Below are 19210 nucleotides of genomic sequence, written 5' to 3' on the forward strand. Positions count from 1 at the left end.
CAACTAAACGATAAAAGCAAGGAACATACAAGTATTCTGAGGTTGGCAGTCCCTAATGGAGAGATTCCACCAACATGGTTCGCGCACAATGGTTGCAATTACAATATTTTCCGTTGACATTTTAGAAATGCTCGCACGCTGTTCGTTACTGTTTGCCAAAATAGATCAGAAAAAACATTTGTGTGCACACTGGTAGAATCTCGCCTTTACTAATTTGTTAAGCAAATTACATGTGAATGACATTCAGGTAAAATCCAAACTTGGCATATCTTCGAGAAAATACATGCGCTATTTGTGAATAAAGAATTTAAAAAATAATTTGTAGGCGTTATGTAAAAAATTAAGTACATATCTACTATAATAAATTCGTCTGTGTTACTGTTACAGCCTTTTAATCGTCCCACTGCTGGGCACAGGCCTCCTCTCACACGGAGAAGGATTGAGCGTGAATTCGTCTGTGAGCGAAATTATATATTTGTTTCTTTTGAAATGGTGCTAATTCTATTGAAGCAGTATTAAGGACGTGGCACATTACAGCAGCACCGCAACAGCACGGCTCCACACCAGCATTTAAGTTGTCATTCAATTTAGAGCATTAAATCGTGTATATTATAATATATTTCGTAATGTCAATATGAAAAAGCCAACGGCGAGCAGTCAGCGTGCTTGCCGCTTCCACACAACTCGACTCGCCGCCCGCGTGCTGCAAGCGAGCGGTCCTCATGCGTACAGCGCGCCGACGGCGTGCTAATTGCGCGCCGACTCCGAGCCGGCAGCGAAACAACGTCATTACGTCGTGTTCAATCATAACATCAATCATAATCGTCTTAAAATAATATTGAGTTTGCGGTGACAGCAAGCTCACACCTCGCGGCCGGCGCGCGGCCGACGGCGAGCGGACAGCGCGTGGTTGGCGCGCTGGCAGCTAGCCGTAGTCTTAATTCGAGGCGACGCCGTGCTGCAGCCGTGCTGTTGCGGTGCTGCTATAATGTGCCACAAGCTTTAAACATATAAATCTTAAGTACAATTTTATTTCATAATATCTGAATGTAGTTCACATGTTATTTGACAATATCCAGGCTAAATACAAAAATAAAAATAATTTACTAATCAGATCCTTAAAATAAGTACACATTCAATATGTATAACTATAAATCATAATAAAAGGAATGAATTATAATTTATAAACAACAATTAAAACCTATCCAAGATATTTTCATAAGCCGATTCTATACAATAAACCTACATAGATATTTTGTTTGTAACTTTTTTTATAATAAAACTGTTGAAACTTCATTTTTGTTTCTTTAAGTAACCAAAATTAAATGATTTTACAAATATTGCACAGAAAAAAGAGCTACTCAGGCATTAAAAAATACACTCGTACAAAAATTGGACTACTTAAACAGTACATAAAGCATTATAATCAAGTTCAAAAGACACTACTTCAAGCTAGCTATCTCTTTCACACTTATATCCAACTATATTGGCATGAAAGAGATAACGAGATTAGGTTACTTTTTATTACTTGTGACTTAATGATGCAAAGACTCATTGATTATAATATTTAAGGGTTGCTCACTAAGGCCTAACTACACCGACAACAGAAACGTTTTCTTAAAACAACTGTTTATGAATGTGCCTGGGCGGGCAAGTAAAGCGGGCGTCCCCGAATGCTACTCAGTAGCAGTCGTTACAATTCTACGTCAGAGGCCGTCAGGTGGACTTGAGAAAACTGTGACACTAAAACACTGTCAGGTGATTAAACCTGCAGCTGACTCGATAAGACCGATGTTTTAAGAAAAACGGACGTTTATGTTGTCGATCAAAATGGGCCAAAATATATTTACCATTTACCGCTGGTAAAAATATTTTAAACATCATTCTGACATTTATTCATGTTTTCTGACAAAACAATGTTCAAAATATACATATGTACGTTGCAGTAATGCTACCTCTAGAATACAAAAACGATTAAGCAAGATCTGCTATCAAATATGTATCTAAATATATTTTGTAATAATTATTTCTTAACATTTAAAAAGTGATTATCGAAGTTTAAAAGTGAACTTTATGTGAGTACAAATAACGTTTACATTTGAATAGCAGTGATGCATACTCGTTGCTATAGCGTGTTTTCGGAACAAACCTAATTAAGTACCTACTTAAGATTTTGTAATTATTTTTCCATCGCTTTAAAGCTTCCTATATTTTCGTAACACATAGCTAATGTTTTACCCAAATAGTTGGGCTTAGTTATTGAAGTACCCTCCCATATTTTTTGGGAACTTCAATTGAAAGAAACCACTCGAAATGAATTCTCAAAAAGCATTAAATACATACATAAGATGAATTCAATATACAATATAGATTTGTTCCCACAACACGCCGAATCGTTGTATAAATACGGCATAACAATACAGATTGTCCTAAGCAGACACAAGGCTAAACATTATCTATACAGTTTGAGTCTTTGTAATGTGCATAGAACATTTACTTTCAAAGTTGTAAACCGGGATCACATATTTACCGGGATCCAAAAACACGCAATTAAATTTGTATTAAGATTTCCCCGCTGTGGGTGGTGCAGTATGAGGGAGTATCAGACTCTTACTGGCCCACCATGTTTCTTCTTAAGCCCTTTATGTACTAGCGCCGTCGCTTTAGAACAATCCCGCAGCCCCGGCAGGCTTTTTCCCCACTGAGGCATAGATTCCCTCAATTCAATATATGCACATTATAAAGACTCGTACTGTAAATACTAGCAAGTATCAAAGCGCTAAACGGTCAGACACTGAAGCTAAGCTAGCGCTGAACCGCGGCGTTGCTTGTTTGAAACTTACGTGGGCCCAGCAAGTATCGATGACTAACTTTAAATGTTCTTTATTTATACAGATGTAACTTTGCACTGTATCTTAATATGATAATATTGAAAAGATCGACTATAAGAAATGTGACGGTCGTGCGGGAAAATCTTAAAATAACATTTTAAAACTTTAAAGATTACTCTCTTCTCAATACAAAGAAGTAAACCACTATCTAATTAAAAATTAGAATTCACAATGCAGAAGAGTTCAAAGAAATCAATAGAATAAAAAGACTATAAAAAATATAGGGAGTACATCTCATGCAGGTTTCCACAGAAGCTTCAAACAAGCCATAAAATGTGTCCACTAGTTGATATCAAAAACTTTGCCTTTGCTTCACTTATTAGGAACCCAAAAAATACTTTAGTCTCGCATATGCATGCAACATTGAGCACGTACAAAATAAATACGTCACAACTTGTATATTCATCCAAAAATATTTTACTTTGCCACAACTTTTATCACATTCCATTTCATTTCAATGATATATTTTTTTTTATACATACAAAATTATAAAAAAACGATTTTATGTTTAACTGACATTATTTCCTTTCGGACACAAAATTACCACGTCAGTATTTTATCGATGTTTTTTTTTATATAGTAACCCCAAATCAGAAACGTCAAACTAGTGGACACAGTAGGCACTACGTAGACGAACTTATTGATAAAACTAAGAATATAGGGGTGATGCGCGCTGCCCTGCTACTCTGACGCTACGTTCTCGCTACGAACTGGCTACGGTCCCGCTACGATCCCGCTACGGTCTCGCTACGATCCCGCTACGATCCCGCTACGGCCCCGTTACGTAGTCGCCTCGTCGCATCGCGCGCAACACGTCAGCTACAGCGGGCAGCCGCCTCCCTACGCACACAACACCCAAGTTAGGACAAACAAAAGGGGGGGGGGGGCGACATTCAAATATCGAACCCGAAAATGAAAAAAGGTTTCACTTAAATAACCCACAGATTAAAAATTTACTGGCAACATTAAATAGAAAAAAGTTGCCATTTTACGCCAGTGTTGCCAATATTTTTTTCATTTCAAGGTCCGCAAATCAAGACAAAAGTATTATAAAAAAAAAAACAAGAAAATCATCTATGGACAAGGGGTATTAACAATCACAAATCATAGAAGCGACAACATTAAAACATGCTTGATACAATTCAGTTTATGGAAAACAAAACACTATAGAGATAAATATCTTCATATTTTAATATTTGACAATATATTTTTGAAAGGCTAGTTATAGTCAAAGTAAAGAAGTTTCCATGCTGGAAAAGCAAGAATATGAAAAAATGGAAATGTAGAACCTATTCGAACAAACAAATCTAGTTAGTCGCTAATTATAAGCGACTCATTTTGAGCTCTGACATTGGCTTACTAACGTAAGGTATATAAAAGGAAAATAATTTGCAATCAATCCCTAAAAGAAATACTATTAATACTTAGCTTTCTATTTATCTCATTCTTAAAATTTCTGACTATTATATTTAACAACTACTTTAACTTTCTATTTAAACATCTATTACTTTTAATACTGACATTTAATAAACTTCAAGTTTAAAATACATTTAATACACAATACTTTCTCAATAGGGTTGTTTCCAATTTTCGGAAATCTATTTAGATAGCTTCTAAATAATTTTAAGATCACCCTCTCTTTCATTTTTCGTCTCAAATCTTTTTATTTTTTATGTATTACATGTTTTTCTATTTGTCTTAAAATATTGCTCAGAAAACGCTAGATCACGTGACTGTGACGTCAACGTTCTCTGTTCATTCCTTTACATTTTAAAGCACATCTAACGAGAAAAAACTAACATACCAACTAATGGATTTCTTAATTTTAATAATGTATTTTTATAAAATAGCTACTAAACTATAATATTTTATACGTATAGATTATTTTTATACATTTGAACAAAAATAAAATACCTCAAATGTTTTGAGTTGTGTACGCGGAAAAATGAAATGGTGCAAAGAAACGTAAAGTTTGTGTTTATTTATATTGAGGTTATGTTTGTGTCTGCGTTCGAAAAGATTTGATGCTTTTTCAAAAAACTTAAATTAAATGAATGTCTACAAGGTTTGTGTTGTGCGAGACTGTGGAAATACGACCATTAGTGCTCTAAATAAACTGTTCATCCACGTACCGCTGAATAAAAATCTTGGTTATTGATTGGCAAAGAATTGAGCGACCATAAAAGAGTCTACTCTTGGCAGATTGGAACTATCAGCTTTCATAAATCGTTTCTCCGTAATTTTTTAGCAGTTGTATCACTTAAATGCAATTAACACACAGAACTTCACAGAAGCAAATAAACAAAACATTAATTCTGAGGTTATTTCGATATATCTGTCACTGTCAAATACTTGTCATTGTCAAATATAGAAAGGATGACGTCATCGGTCTCTTCTCGTCGTTTTTAATGGCGTGACGTCACAGGCTCTAAATTAAAATTTCATAAATTAATTAAAAAATATATGGTCAGTTATAAATAATATAATATAGCTTATCGTGTTTCTAGTTTTGTGAACTTTCGGTGCATTTATTTAATTTTAACTAAATGAATACAAGGAAACAACCCTATTATACTAGAATTTGAAACAACGTCATGCAATTCAACAAGAACAGTAATAAATTGACACTATGCAGAAATAAGTATAATATCAAACTATGCTATGTATTTTCAGAGAGTAAAATGTTTACAGATTAATTAGAAAAAAATCATGGAGTAGTAAGAACAGATTTCAGTCTAACGGGATGCAGCTGAGTACCAGTGTTTTACAAGGAGCGACTGCCTATCTGACCTCCTCAACCCAGTTACCCGGGCAACCCGATACCCCATGGTAAGACTTGTTGTCAAACTTTCTGCCTATTTATCTTAGATTTTCCTCAAGTAACTAATTTCTTACCACTCCATGACCCGAAGAGTAATTGTAAAATATTGTCCTTCAGAGGTAAGTCCATAGTAGTAAAATTAATTGAAATAGAGAATAAGGTATTGTACAGAAAAAATCTTCAATGAATTATCAAAATACTTTCTTGGCAAATAACAATAGAAATTATCTATACCATGTAGCTAGATTAACGAGCAAAAATACATAATACTTTTTGTAATTATTACTTAATTTTATTTATGCAGCAAATTGTGCTCTAATTATGCGTACACGCACAAACACAACATATAGTTCTTTTTTTTAGGGGGCATCTACACGGTGCAAGTAGCTTGCGCATGTTGAGGCACATGCACAGGTTACATGCAGTCCAGCGACTCGCGCATGTACCAAAGCTAAATACCCACCCGCGTGCTCTTGTCACGCGGCGCATGTTAACTTGCTCCAGCTACATGCACTGTGTAGACGCACCCTAAATTACATCGTCAACATACAAACATTAAGACGAACAACACGAGGTATTATAGCTAGCCATATTAACTATGAATTTATGTAGATTTTTTTCTTAATATTATTTTTTGAATCTTAGTAAAATATTAAAGCAGTAAAAGGTTTTAATTGCACATGTTTTTGGCAGCTTTGAAGCCAGGTTTTGTTCGAGGAACCATTTTTACTTAAAAAAAAAACATTTTCGAAAAGTTTGACACCCTTTGGAATTTAGGTTAAGTAACTTTGGGCTTTATTTAATACTGGTTAGGTTAGAAATTTTTTACTTATAGAAGAAAGTATATTTTATTTTGACCATTTTATATAAAATTCCTTCAAAGTAATTCCTTGGTTAATAAAATATATATATCATTGGATAATACCTATACAATAATGTAATGTAAAGAATACATATAGCATGCATATTGTAGAAGATACTTATATTAAACTCTCTCTTTTAGGGTGCGTCCACATCTGGCGAATGCGCCGCGAATGCGCAGCACGCGAGCCGATCGCGAGCTGTCCGCGAGCTGCGCGCGTGCATGTTTGTTCGTGCGCCGCTTCTGCTTGGCCCGCGCGCAGCTCGCGCGCGACCTAAGCGCCGCACGCGAGCGACGTCTGCCATCTTCGATAGTACTGAGCCAATATACGGAACTGTAAGGGCGAGAACTGATTGCGCGCAGATCGCGCGCCGCTCGCGCGCTCTATACGAGCCTTGCGTGAGTTGCGCTAAAGACAAGCACCGAACTATTGCAGTGACTGCACGCGCGCAGCTCGCGGACAGCTCGCGATCGGCTCGCGTGCTGCGCATTCGCGGCGCATTCGCCAGATGTGGACGCACCCTAAAAGTATACCTTTTTATAATAAATGTATATATACATACGAGTACTTATGTACGAGTATCTAAAGAAATAAATGACCCATTTACACTAAATTTATTTTCCGCTAAATGTATTCAAAATGATCGTGTATATCGATGAAAGTTCTCACTGGAAGTTGACTTAGATAACTTGCTACAAATGGAACTATATAATATTTAAATATTTAGTAAACAGTGATGAATACTGGGTTAAAAGCCGCACTCAGAATCAACCAACAGTTAAATATTTTTTTGTTTAATTAATGTCTCTGAGAGCGACATTTTATAACTTATTTTATAATATCAAAACGTCTTACAATAAAGTAGACCTATTACAAAAAAGATTATATGATTGTAATAAATTCATATTATAATTATTTACATCCTAAGTATACTATATTTAGCTAATGTATAATTTCGTTTAATTTTAAATAAAAACAAAGTTGTAAATTTTAGGAAAAAATGGAAAATATGGGCCATGGCGCTAATAGAGTAGATACATTTTATCTATCCTTATGTAACAAATGTATATTATGTAATTCAGGATTTTAGTCTAACCTTAATTAATTTGAGAGTATATCTATGAAATTAATAATACTTTTTTTTCGCCTTTCAAGAAACTGGTTTTAAATCGCAAATTCCTAGATTGGAAGACATTTTACAAAAAAAAGAAGTATAAATCAAAAATTATGTTTTGAATAGGTAAGACTCCGAATTTTGTGTAAATTGACCTTATCAGGCATCAGATTTAAATCCATAACTACTGAATTATTTTCAGTTCGAAAGATATAATTCATTCAGACAATATTAAACTGGAAATTGTTTTCATCCAAAAAAGGATCAAAATTATATAATGATTAAATCCTTTGAAGAAAAAAGTATATTTCTACAAGAATTGCAGTAGAATATTATCTGTTTCTGGTACTAAATATATTTTAAACTATAGCCTCAGTATCACTAATAACATGTATCCCATGTTTAGTCAAAATTAGTCTGACAATATCATTACAACTGCGCGTTTTGTAATTCCTCCCCGCTGTCTCCTTAATCTTGATACTTTTCACTTTATCACACAACTTACTAACTTCAGACTTACTCTTCTTCATATCTTCCGGCTTCAACTTCCTTATAGTCGACGAACACCGCTTTTTAGCGGCTTCGATTTCCACTTTTTCAACGTTACCTTCACTTACCCTTCGCTTGTATAAGTCGAAGTCAGAATCCTTACTCAGGTAGCTATCTAAAGAGCAGTAAGTTGTATCAAAAGTTACCTTGTCAATCTTATGTTCGTTCGCATCGCTGACAATTTTAACTGCTTTTCCGGGCACGTAAGTCGATGGGACTTTGTCGATATACGCCATTTTAGGTTTGAGAGGTTCACATAGGGGACTGACGGAGTCCGTATGAGAGTTGGGCATAAGAAAGTTGGACTTTCTTGGTCGTTTGACAGTGATCGTTTCATCGATAATAGAGGGCTTGTCTCTGATGGAGATAAGGATGTTTTTGAAGGAGGTTTCTTCTGGTGACGTCATGATCACGTCTTGTGGAGAACGCTTGTCGTAGCTAGCGATTAAATCGTTCAGTATGTTATACTCACTGTTTCCAAGCAGCGTGAAAGAGTTTTTTTGGTTAGTATAAGTTCATATATGTTTATGAAATAAGAAATAATAACTAAATTGTAGTTTAATGTTAAGTGCAATTAGGCCGACAATTGGTTGACATGATTTTTTAAACGATTGTGTGTTTATGTACCCCGTTATTTTTTATATTTTTAGTAGATTTCTTTCTATTTTATTCTCAAACTAAAATTAAAGAAAATGAGACTTATAAACTGTTCATTTATTTACATAAAAATGCTTATATAAATATAAAACTATATTCCAATAAAAACCTATTTTTTGGCATCTTAATCACGTCTTGAATTGCTTACCAATCACTTTCTAAATCAAGAGTACGTATGAATTAATTAATATTATAAATAATTTACTTACAATAATAACAAAAAAAAACGAAACCAAAAAATATAAAACCATGCGTTAAATAATCATTTAAAATACCTGTGTCAAATTAAAAATAAAAAAGGGGACAAACATCATATACATGAACAAGAACACAAATTACATTACATTATAACAATGACAATTGGTCACATAAAAAAATATAAAACAATGAACGAAATAAACTTAAAATTAATTAAACCTCATTATACATATAACAAATGCTATAAAATTGAGCTTTATAACGATGAGATACTTTTCATAATCCAACAATTTATTTACACCGACCACTGTAAATAAATTATTTCTATTTATCATTTTTTCTGAATTTCTCAATAAAAATATTTAAATAATTTTAGTATAAAATATTTTTCATACCCTTATAAAATATTGTGTGTAAGGCACAAATAATCATAACTACACATTGATAAATATACCAACTATACACACATTCAAATTACCAACTATACAGTTAGCCATTTTACTATACAATTGCTCAAACCAAACTATACACTTTCTAACTATACCTATAATTTATGGGTGTAACTGCATACTTCTCGTTCCCGCATACAATATAGCCTACGTCTTTAAAAAAAAATCTCTTTATAATTAATTTATAAATATAAAAAGGTTGTGTATGTATGTTACACTATTTTTATTTTATACCTCAAGAACGGCTGAACCAATCTGGCTGAACATTGGTGGGTAACCATGACTATATACCTAAGAAAAAACTGTTTATACTCATGTGGCCAACACCCTGTGAAAGGACATAGGGACACATTTTTTACCCAACTGTTGTAGTTTGTTATTCTATTCGTACATTATGAAATGTATATAATTTAACGGACTCGTACATAAATGTAATTGGTAAGTGTATATTTACGTTTGAGCGATTGTATAGTAAAACAGCCACATAATAGGCTAGTTTCCTAAAAAATAATAATTAGTCCGTCTTGTAGATTGTCCAAAATTAAGCGATACGTATTTTTTCTTTTTTAAATTGGATCAGAACTTGTTAAGATATAGCGTGTTAAAGTTGAGTGTGACGTCACAAGTTGCTACAATTTTCAGGACACTGTGACGTAAAAGGCCCCCACTCCTAATTTTTGAAGTGTATTATCTTTGTCATTTTATGTTTAATTAAAAAAAGAAAAAATACGTATCCAATATTTTTTGATTATCTAAAAAGCGGACTAAATATTATTTCATTATTTCGACCCTGGACACTACCCTATTGTATAGTTCCCCAACTATTTTCCCCATAACACAGTAGTAAATATATGTAAATGACTCACGTGTTAGCCTGCGTGGCGCCATACAACCTGTGCTGGCGCACGTAAGCGAGCACGGCGTCGTCGGTGAGGTACTTGGCGCTCTCGCCGCGCCGCACGAGGCGACGGATCTGCGTCGAGCTTACTTCATTCGCTATGTAGTTCGTCACTAGGATTACGTTTTTCTGGAAAGTAAATATGAATAATTATAGTTGAATACAACTAGGATGGTTTAAAATGCGCCCATTTATTATGCGAGATATCTTAAGGCGCAAGTACACTGACCACACATACTTGCATGAAAATTGATAGTAAATAGTAAAAAAAAAAAAAAAATATTGTTGGTAAAACCTAATGTTAGGTAACGTTTGAGTATTATTAAGTTAAAAGTTATTAAGAGGTTTTATTTTTTTCTGTATGATTTTTCTGAAGGACTTCAATGATAAAGCAAAATCTAAGCAAAATTCACTTAAAACTTAACTTTTATTTTTTTTGTACACCAGTAACGTTCGTAGGAGAAAAAAAATAACTTATTATATATGTAAACAATATAATTGTTGCAACTTACCCTATATTTGTAGAGCATATCGGACTCGTATATGAACCGTCCGGGATCACAGCCCGCCCGCGTCACCACCACCAACCCGTGACGGCCTACTATCGTCTCCAACTGAAAACACAGCAGTTTACTTCTAAATAAAATGTCTAATAAGCTCGTTGACACAGTTATTTCTCTTCTTCTTATGTATTAACCCTCAATCCATATAACTCCAGCTTTTAGCTTATTTATTCCAGTCATATCTAGCAGTTAACGCGTGTCCTCAGGATTCCCCTATGTACTACGTTATATAGTCTCTTATGAACTCACCTTAAGTCGAGGCGAATGGAAGCGTAATAATACTGGTAGCACTGTGGTTGAATCCACGGTACTACAGTACCATTAGTAAGAAACTGCTCCCTTATGAACTACCCCTGAGTACTCCCTTTTAAAGTCCCCTAACATCTCACCTATTTACTAACCCCTATACATATACTACTCACGTCCTCATCAGACCACAGCCCAGGAGTAGCGAAAGACTCCAACAGATCAGCTCCACACAGCAGTTTGACAGTCACTCTGTCCTGCACGTTGCCGTTGAGTTTCTCCATAAGATTGTCCGGCTCATCCAAACTCCTCAGCTTTATATAGATTATAGATATAGATTTCTACTCACATCCTCATCAGACCACAGGCCAGGAGTAGCGAAAGACTCCAACAGATCAGCTCCACACAGCAGTTTCACAGTTACTCCGTCCTGCACGTTGCCGTTCAGTTTCTCCATAAGGTTATCCGGTTCATCCAAACTGTTGAGATTTATGATGTCATCTGGCAACCAAGATGGCGGGTCCGGGTCGTTTACGCCGGTTAAGTAGTTGTTTATTGTGTCCTGAGAAAAAAGTAAATTGTCTTTTTCAGAAAACTTAGGTTTTTGAAAAAGAGTTTGTTTTCTTCAAAAAGATATCTGTTACCTACTGAACTAGGAACTCATCTTGACTTAGCAAGATTAACAGGCAATAGCGTTTCTTATTAATCACTATGTACTAGTGAATACCGTTAATTGGTTTTTGAGTTTATCACAAACAGATTTCTTTCTATTGTCCGTTCGTGGCGGAACTTAGCAGTGGAATATTAATAATATTGTCGTGAATAAACGAACAAAATCTTTCGATGTTTACTTTATTAATCACTAGCTTCTGCCATCGGTTTCACCCGCATCCCGTGGGAACCTCTGCATGAACCCGGATAAATGGGCTATCTAACACCGAAAGAATTGTTCAAATCGGACCAGTAGTTCCTGAGATTAGCGCGTTCAAACAAACAAACAAACTCTTCAGCTTTATAATATTAGTATAGATATGGTCCCAAAATCAATAAGGTTATTAAAAAGCCATTGTTTTTCACCAATTATCAATTTACCAGTCATTCACCTTTACAACAATAATATCAACAAAACCTTTAGTCCATATATAGATATTTAAGTTATGAGATCATCAAAATGATGTGACATTATAAATTTAAAAAAACCCCCGACCCAAAAAAAGCACGCTATTATTATGACAAAAGGTTAAAAACGCTAAACCCTATAAAAAGCAAAAAATAACTTTTAACACTACGTAAGTACCAACTAAAGCATGTCAGACTAAACTAAATTTTGTCGTGTCGGGGGACCGCTCTAATTTATTAGCTTAACGTTAGAAGTAATTATATACTACTTCTTATAACTTTTTATATAATTTTGTTTAGATACGTGTTTTTTTATACGAATGTTGTAATTAGGTAGGTATCATTTGATTAATGTACTATTTTTAAAGGTAAAAAGCGGTCCCCCGACACGTCAAAATTTAGTTAATGCTCAATCCTTCTCCGTGTGAGAGGAGGCCTGTGCCCAGCAGTGGGACGATAAAAAGGCTGTAACAGTAACAGTAACAATTTAATTTTATTTCATGCTTTTTGAAGGAGCTACTTAATTTTTCCTTCTTTCATTTAATTTCTTTTATTTTAAGATGTGGTCGCTATATGCGATCTCGGCCAAAGGAAGCTGTTTAACAATCCTCATGACAAACTGGCTCTGGGAGAATTGCACAGATTGAGAAACAATAAAGATTATCCTTTGGTAATTTTAGACTTTCAGCAAAAATACATATAAATCGGTTTATCCGTTTCATTCCGGCATTCCAGGGTTTCATCCGCCACATCCTATTTCCTGCATCAGGTTCTAGTCAATTAGAAAAATGAAGAGAGCTAGTCAAGACAAATTCAACGAGCCCAAACTCGATGGGTTTACTAAAAGGCAGTTCAGGGTTACGTCTCCTATCTTCGTGTCCTAACAGCAGACCAGCTCAGTGGTTCCAGAAGACATTAGTGTTTCAAATTTCTGATCCCACATATGCTTGCAAGTAAACTGAGCGTGTAACATTCCTATCACACCTAACAAACGAGCTGATGACCTTGAAGACCTGAACCGATTTCTACCAAACATAGCTAAGAACACTCCCGAATGACATACCTTTCAAACAAAAAAAAAACGCATTACAATCGGATCATCCGTTTGGGAGCTACGATGCCACATACACACACACACACACACACACAGACACGTCAAACTTATAACACCCCGTCGTTTTTGCGTCGGGGGTTAAAAATACCTCTAAAGAAAAAAACCCAAGTACTCTAGATAGACTTGATATGGTATTATGAACTGTAAAGCTACTACTTAAGGTTTAAAATTGGAGATTGTGCACTAGGAAGTAAGTATTATTATTGATAACAAATATAGGTAATCTTATCGATATAATACTGCAATTATGATTGCAACAACCTGATTATTAGTTGTTTTCTTTATCAATAACTATAGCTGTTTTCGGTTTTCCCGCGGTTTCACTCGCGTTTCGGGAGAACTACTTCCCGTACCAGGACAAAATATAGCCTATGTTACGGCGGGATAGTGTAGCTTTCCAATAGTGAAAGAATGTTCCAAATCGGTTCAGTAGTTTCATAGCTTTAAGGGTACAAACAAACATACGTCGTCTCTTTATTATGTTAGTATAGATAAGTTTCTACGTATTGATGTTATTCTATCGTAAATATGCACAGATTAATCACGCAATAATTTAGTTTATTGTTTAATTTCTTTGATAAATGTTATACGTGGATTACAGCATGCAACAATGATGATGAAAATTCTTTGGTCGTTAGCCAATAAATCGATAACATACAAATACATATTTTTTGTTAAATTACAAAAGAAATTAAGAATTCTAGTATTTTGGAGAAACATCTTCACTTGCCTAGGCTATTCCCAAAACGGCTAAAAGATCTAGGAAATAGGACTACCACAGGTCTCTCAATCATCCCACAACCCCAGCAGGCTTCAAGAACTCTCCAATAGAATCACACCTTTAATTATTTGTTGTTTTTCCATAATTACTGAAGATTATTATTTATTTATCTTGAAAACTAGTGACATACTGCCAAAACATACATAGGTACTGAGATAAGATTGAGTTCATGAATGAAACTAGCACCATGTTCCTAAAAAGTAAAAAGGAACAGAGTAAAGAGTAATTACCTGATGATGCTGCAACGTGACCCTGGTCCTCGTCCAGCCGGACTGTTGCGTCTCCCACTCTGATATCTTGATCCATGATGATGAGCGCAGCGCTAACTTCAACATTGCTATCCTGGAACACACATAATGATAACTTAAATGATGCAACCCGATGCATGTGTCTACTTTACTTACTGTACATTTTTTAAGGAAATATTGATTGGTATATCAATATTTACTTCAACATAAAATCGATTAGTTTGCCCTCAAATTAAACCAATAACAATCAATGATCAATGTAAAATCAATAACAATTAAAATACATAAAGTTAAGTATACTAGAATAGGCATGATGACAAATTTTTAAATTCCTTTGTATGATGTAGGTATACGTCTATTTTATATGAAAAATTATTAATTTTAAGAAAATGCGAAGTTTTTTTATCAAATAATTGCATTTTTCTCTGTCCACTTTGAATCCGGCGCGAAAACGCTTGTCAGTGTCATGTCGTCACTTGTGACGTCACGACTGAAATTACAAGACGCAAGTAAACAACGCTCGTGCAATAATTAAGTTTTTTGTTCTTACATGGAAGTTTTAACATTTCTAAATTCAGCTGAACAAAAATCTTTATTTGATGCCAAAAACTCTCCCAGCATTATGATATCAATTCTAGGCAAATTAGCGCTGTTTGCCTTGATAAATCCGGGCTCCATAACTCGTGTTATAAACAATTAATTAATTAAAAACAAAGATCGCAGTGGAAGTTCACAATAACGAAATGTGACGTCCGCGCGCTTTCGCGCGAGTTGTTTTGAGAGATGACGTCACGAGCTCTGATTGGTGTTCAAGATATCATGGCGGATTGCCTTATTTCGTAATTTTATTTTATAAAAATACATATTGATCACATTATTAATAAAGAAAACAATGCGCGTTTTATATTCCAAGCTTCAAGTTTAATTTAATAAATATATTATTTTTATGATTTTTGATTACTGTCATCATGCCTATTGCGATTTGAAGTACATAATTAAAGTCTTTTGCACTTAAATTGAAAATTAAAACTCTTTCTCCTTTTAAAAACCAATGTTTCATTTATAGTATGATTGTACTGTCTATTTCGCCATTTACGGCTGCATTTCAATTAACAACTCTCAATTAACAATTAACACTGATAACAATCTTTAAGCCTTCCTTGATAACAGCCTATCTAGCACTGAAATGATGTTTCAAATTAGAACCGAATTTACTGAAACTAAGTAAATAAACATACTCCAGCTTTAATATATTAGTACACTAGCTTCTGCCAGCGGTTTCACCCGCATCCCGTGGGAACTACTTCCCGTACCGGGATAAAAAGTAGCCTATAACCTTCCTCGATAAATGGGCTATCTAACACTGAAAGAAATTTTCAAATCGGACCAGTAGTTCCTGAGATTAGCGCGTTCAAACAAACAAACTCTTCAGCTTTATAATATTAGTATACATAGATGTGTACTATATAGTATAATTTCTTTCCAATTCACCATTTACATTTCATAGTCCCTTAATCAAACATTAGGTACTTTAACGAATAAGTATATGTTAGTTTAATATTTATTTTACTATAATATTATCAGTACCTTGAACTGTCAGCTGAGATTTTTATTAATTAACCATGTAGCACTATCTTGTTTGGCAAAGACAACGCTATGATGTAACAACTAGCAAGCTAGAAAATCAATAACTTGATGGTAAGTGCAACCTGCATTGTATCATGTTGTGAAATAGATAAAACCTCTTTTTAGCCGACTACTGAAAAAAGGTTGTCTATTCTTAGGGTGCTTACATAAAGAAACAGGTTGCCGGTACAGACAAAGCTGTACGGGTAGGTACCGATCAGTGCAGGTACAATATTTCAATACAATCCTATTGACTCACTTATAAATGTGAACGCAAGTTTATACCGCACTCTCGCATTGAAATATTATTAGAAGGACAAAATATCAAATAAATGTAAACGGGTAAGCGGCAATTTAAGAATACAATATTTCACACACATTATGGACCAAATCTGCGTATTTCTAATTTAGTAGTATTATACCTGTTCCATTTTACACACCTTTCCCTGCGATTTCTGTTTTTAGTTTTCAAACTCACTCGCTTATAAAGAAACAGGTAAGTTACAACCCGTTTCTTTATAAGTGAGTCAATAGGATTGTATTGAAATATTGTACCTGCACTGATCGGTACCTACCCGTACAGGTTTGTCTGTACCGGCAACCTGTTTCTTTATGTAAGCACCCTAATGCAGCATTTTTTTATTAGGAGCATTGCTTATAGAAAATGAAAGGAGAGGAATGAGAGGTCTATTAAGTATGTGTTCTTACACTTTTCATTTAATAATGAGTTATATTTTTTTCAAATGCGCTATATAAATGTCCTGAATCTCTGGAATATAATATATTGAGCTAGTAAAGTTCTTCAAAATCAAAGACAAATAATTTATTTCATTTAGGCATTTGCAAGCACTTATGAAAGTCAAAAATAATAAATAAATAAGTTTGATTCTAGTTGCCCATTCCAAAAGTAGTTTCGTATGGAGAAGAACGGGCAAGAAACTCCATTTTTATTATTCACATAATACATAATAGTAACTAGATACCATAACTTTGTATCTGGAAATCAGCTAAATTAGGTACTAAAATTCATTTTATTTAAGGAAAATAGGTATGCTATTCTTCAATAAGGATACTGAAGTAGTTACAAGGTAAATTCTAAACTAGATCATTGGGATTCTAATAAGACAAACAAGTACAAGGAAAAGGGATACCAGTTAGAATTAAATATTACAATTTCTGCTACAATTATGCCCTAGATAGTTATATAAATGTTGTGTACTACTATATAGAAATGGTATTGATAAGCTACTCTGTCTAAATATCATTTGAAACTGCCAAAACAACACATACCTCCTTTACAGTATAGGCTGAATTTCAACCTTATTTTATTTGATTGTTTAAGGATTAGAATTATACATATCACTGGCTGATAGTACCTACATGGTGGTAATGCTAGGAAATCACCTATATCCAGTTATGGGAAATTCTAGGAGATATTTAGCCAGCGTTAGGAATATTAACTGGAAGAAAACATACCTATGATGAGCAGGAACCAAGTCCTTCTTCCCATAGGCATCGTGTACAGGGCATACCAGGCCTCCAACCACACTTCCTAGGTTCAGATTGTGTATATAATCTCTGGCAAGTTCTAGAAAATTAACATTTACCAAATTATTTTCAGTTATGAAACCTTGAGCAATATTTGATATTAGTTTAGAAGTTTTCTATTAATTTATCTTTATAGAGCACATGGTAAGAACCAGTTACGTGTATTTAAAATATCCAAGGTCAATAGTTCAAGTTCACTGCAATACAATTAATGAAAAATGCATAATAATTGCGCATTTCCACTTCGATTTTCAATTACTTACCGAACATGCGAAGGTGCATGTACGTCGGCGGGCTAAAGCTCCCACAAGCCATAATAACAATCTTTCCGTAAGACATTTTGCGGCCTTCTACACTTAGCGCACTGTTATAAATACTTTTATTTTGTATATAATTTTTATCACATCACAACAAATTCGCTCGTCTATTCCTTCTTCATTGATTCAACTTCAGAATGCTACTAAATTAGAAAACCTTGTACTTTTGCTGTAAGCAATGAAATCTTAGACCTTTTTTCATGATCGGGTAACGTCACTTAGAAATTTACAATTACACGCAGAATTGATTGTCAACTTCCTTTCGCTAGCGTATTTACTTTGAGCTGTGTTTATTCATTTGAATAATTGATACCACTTATTTGAAGTGTTTCTCATGTAAAATTACTTAAACTTTCGAGATATCAATTTCTTGGTTGAAAATAACACATTGAAAATAATAAAATATCGTTGTAGAATCATCATCATCATCATCAGCCTATCGCAGTCCACTGCTGGACATAGGCCTCGCTCTCCAAGTGCACGCCACTGAGATCTATTTTCGGCTTCGTTGTAGAATATCTGTGCGAAATGGAACGGTATATAATACTACCAAATTAAAAAGTCCTAAATTTGTTTGGTTTTGTATGTGAAATAATGTATTCTTAAAATACCACTTAACCGTTTACATTTATTTGACATTTTGTCCATAAAACTATATAATACAAAGAGTAAAGTTATATATAGGGAAAAGAGAGCCCACTCACGTGTTATTCTCATCGAGCTTAGAATTATAAGGAGACGCCGTTTTGATATTGACGTATCTATAGTTTTTCTATAGTTATATAAATATGAAACAAACTATGCAACATAGTTCTGTCTCACTCTTTCTAAGCAGATAAGTGTATTTGAAAACAGGGACAACAATATTTTTGTGATTGCGTAAAATGGTGACATTTACTTTTGAAATCCTTCTGCGTGCCATATCTGGCCATATATGTCATGGTAGTTGTGCTGTCAAATAGGTGCTCTTCGTGACTTATTTTTGCTATTTTATAGAATATCACTCGTGTTTACTTTTAAGACTTTACTATTTCAATAGTGAAATAATCAACGAATATGCCTATGTGTTGTATTGTGAAGTGTGGTGCTAGGAAGCACCAAAATCAAGCTGGATTGTCTTTACACAGGTTAGGAACCTATTTTTGCTAGAAACTACATAAAATAATTCACATTTTATAAAAAATATGTTACGGGAACATGAATTGATG

General features: G+C 34.3%; 1 protein-coding gene across 4 annotated transcripts; it reads right to left on the bottom strand.

Moving 5' to 3' along the window:
• Positions 1-1015: 1015 nt before the first annotated feature.
• LOC124641819 (nicotinamide/nicotinic acid mononucleotide adenylyltransferase 1) lies at positions 1016-18202 on the bottom strand. Of its 4 annotated transcripts, XM_047180047.1 has the most exons (8): positions 17949-18195; positions 17614-17725; positions 14494-14605; positions 11599-11811; positions 10953-11054; positions 10409-10569; positions 8385-8709; positions 1016-3731 (listed from the first exon to the last, which is right to left on the bottom strand). In XM_047180047.1, exons 1-8 carry the CDS (start codon positions 18022-18024, stop codon positions 3711-3713), a joined length of 1122 nt encoding a protein of 373 aa, XP_047036003.1. In that variant the 5' UTR covers positions 18025-18195; the 3' UTR covers positions 1016-3710. The 4 variants fall into 4 exon arrangements, with proteins under 4 accessions (XP_047036003.1, XP_047036004.1, XP_047036002.1 ...); XM_047180048.1 differs by lacking the exon at positions 8385-8709 and having other exon boundaries at positions 17949-18187; XM_047180046.1 differs by lacking the exon at positions 1016-3731 and having other exon boundaries at positions 8029-8709; positions 17949-18202.
• Positions 18203-19210: the final 1008 nt, after the last annotated feature.

Source organism: Helicoverpa zea, chromosome 23 (assembly GCF_022581195.2).
Source record: "Helicoverpa zea isolate HzStark_Cry1AcR chromosome 23, ilHelZeax1.1, whole genome shotgun sequence".
Taxonomy (NCBI): domain Eukaryota; kingdom Metazoa; phylum Arthropoda; class Insecta; order Lepidoptera; family Noctuidae; genus Helicoverpa; species Helicoverpa zea.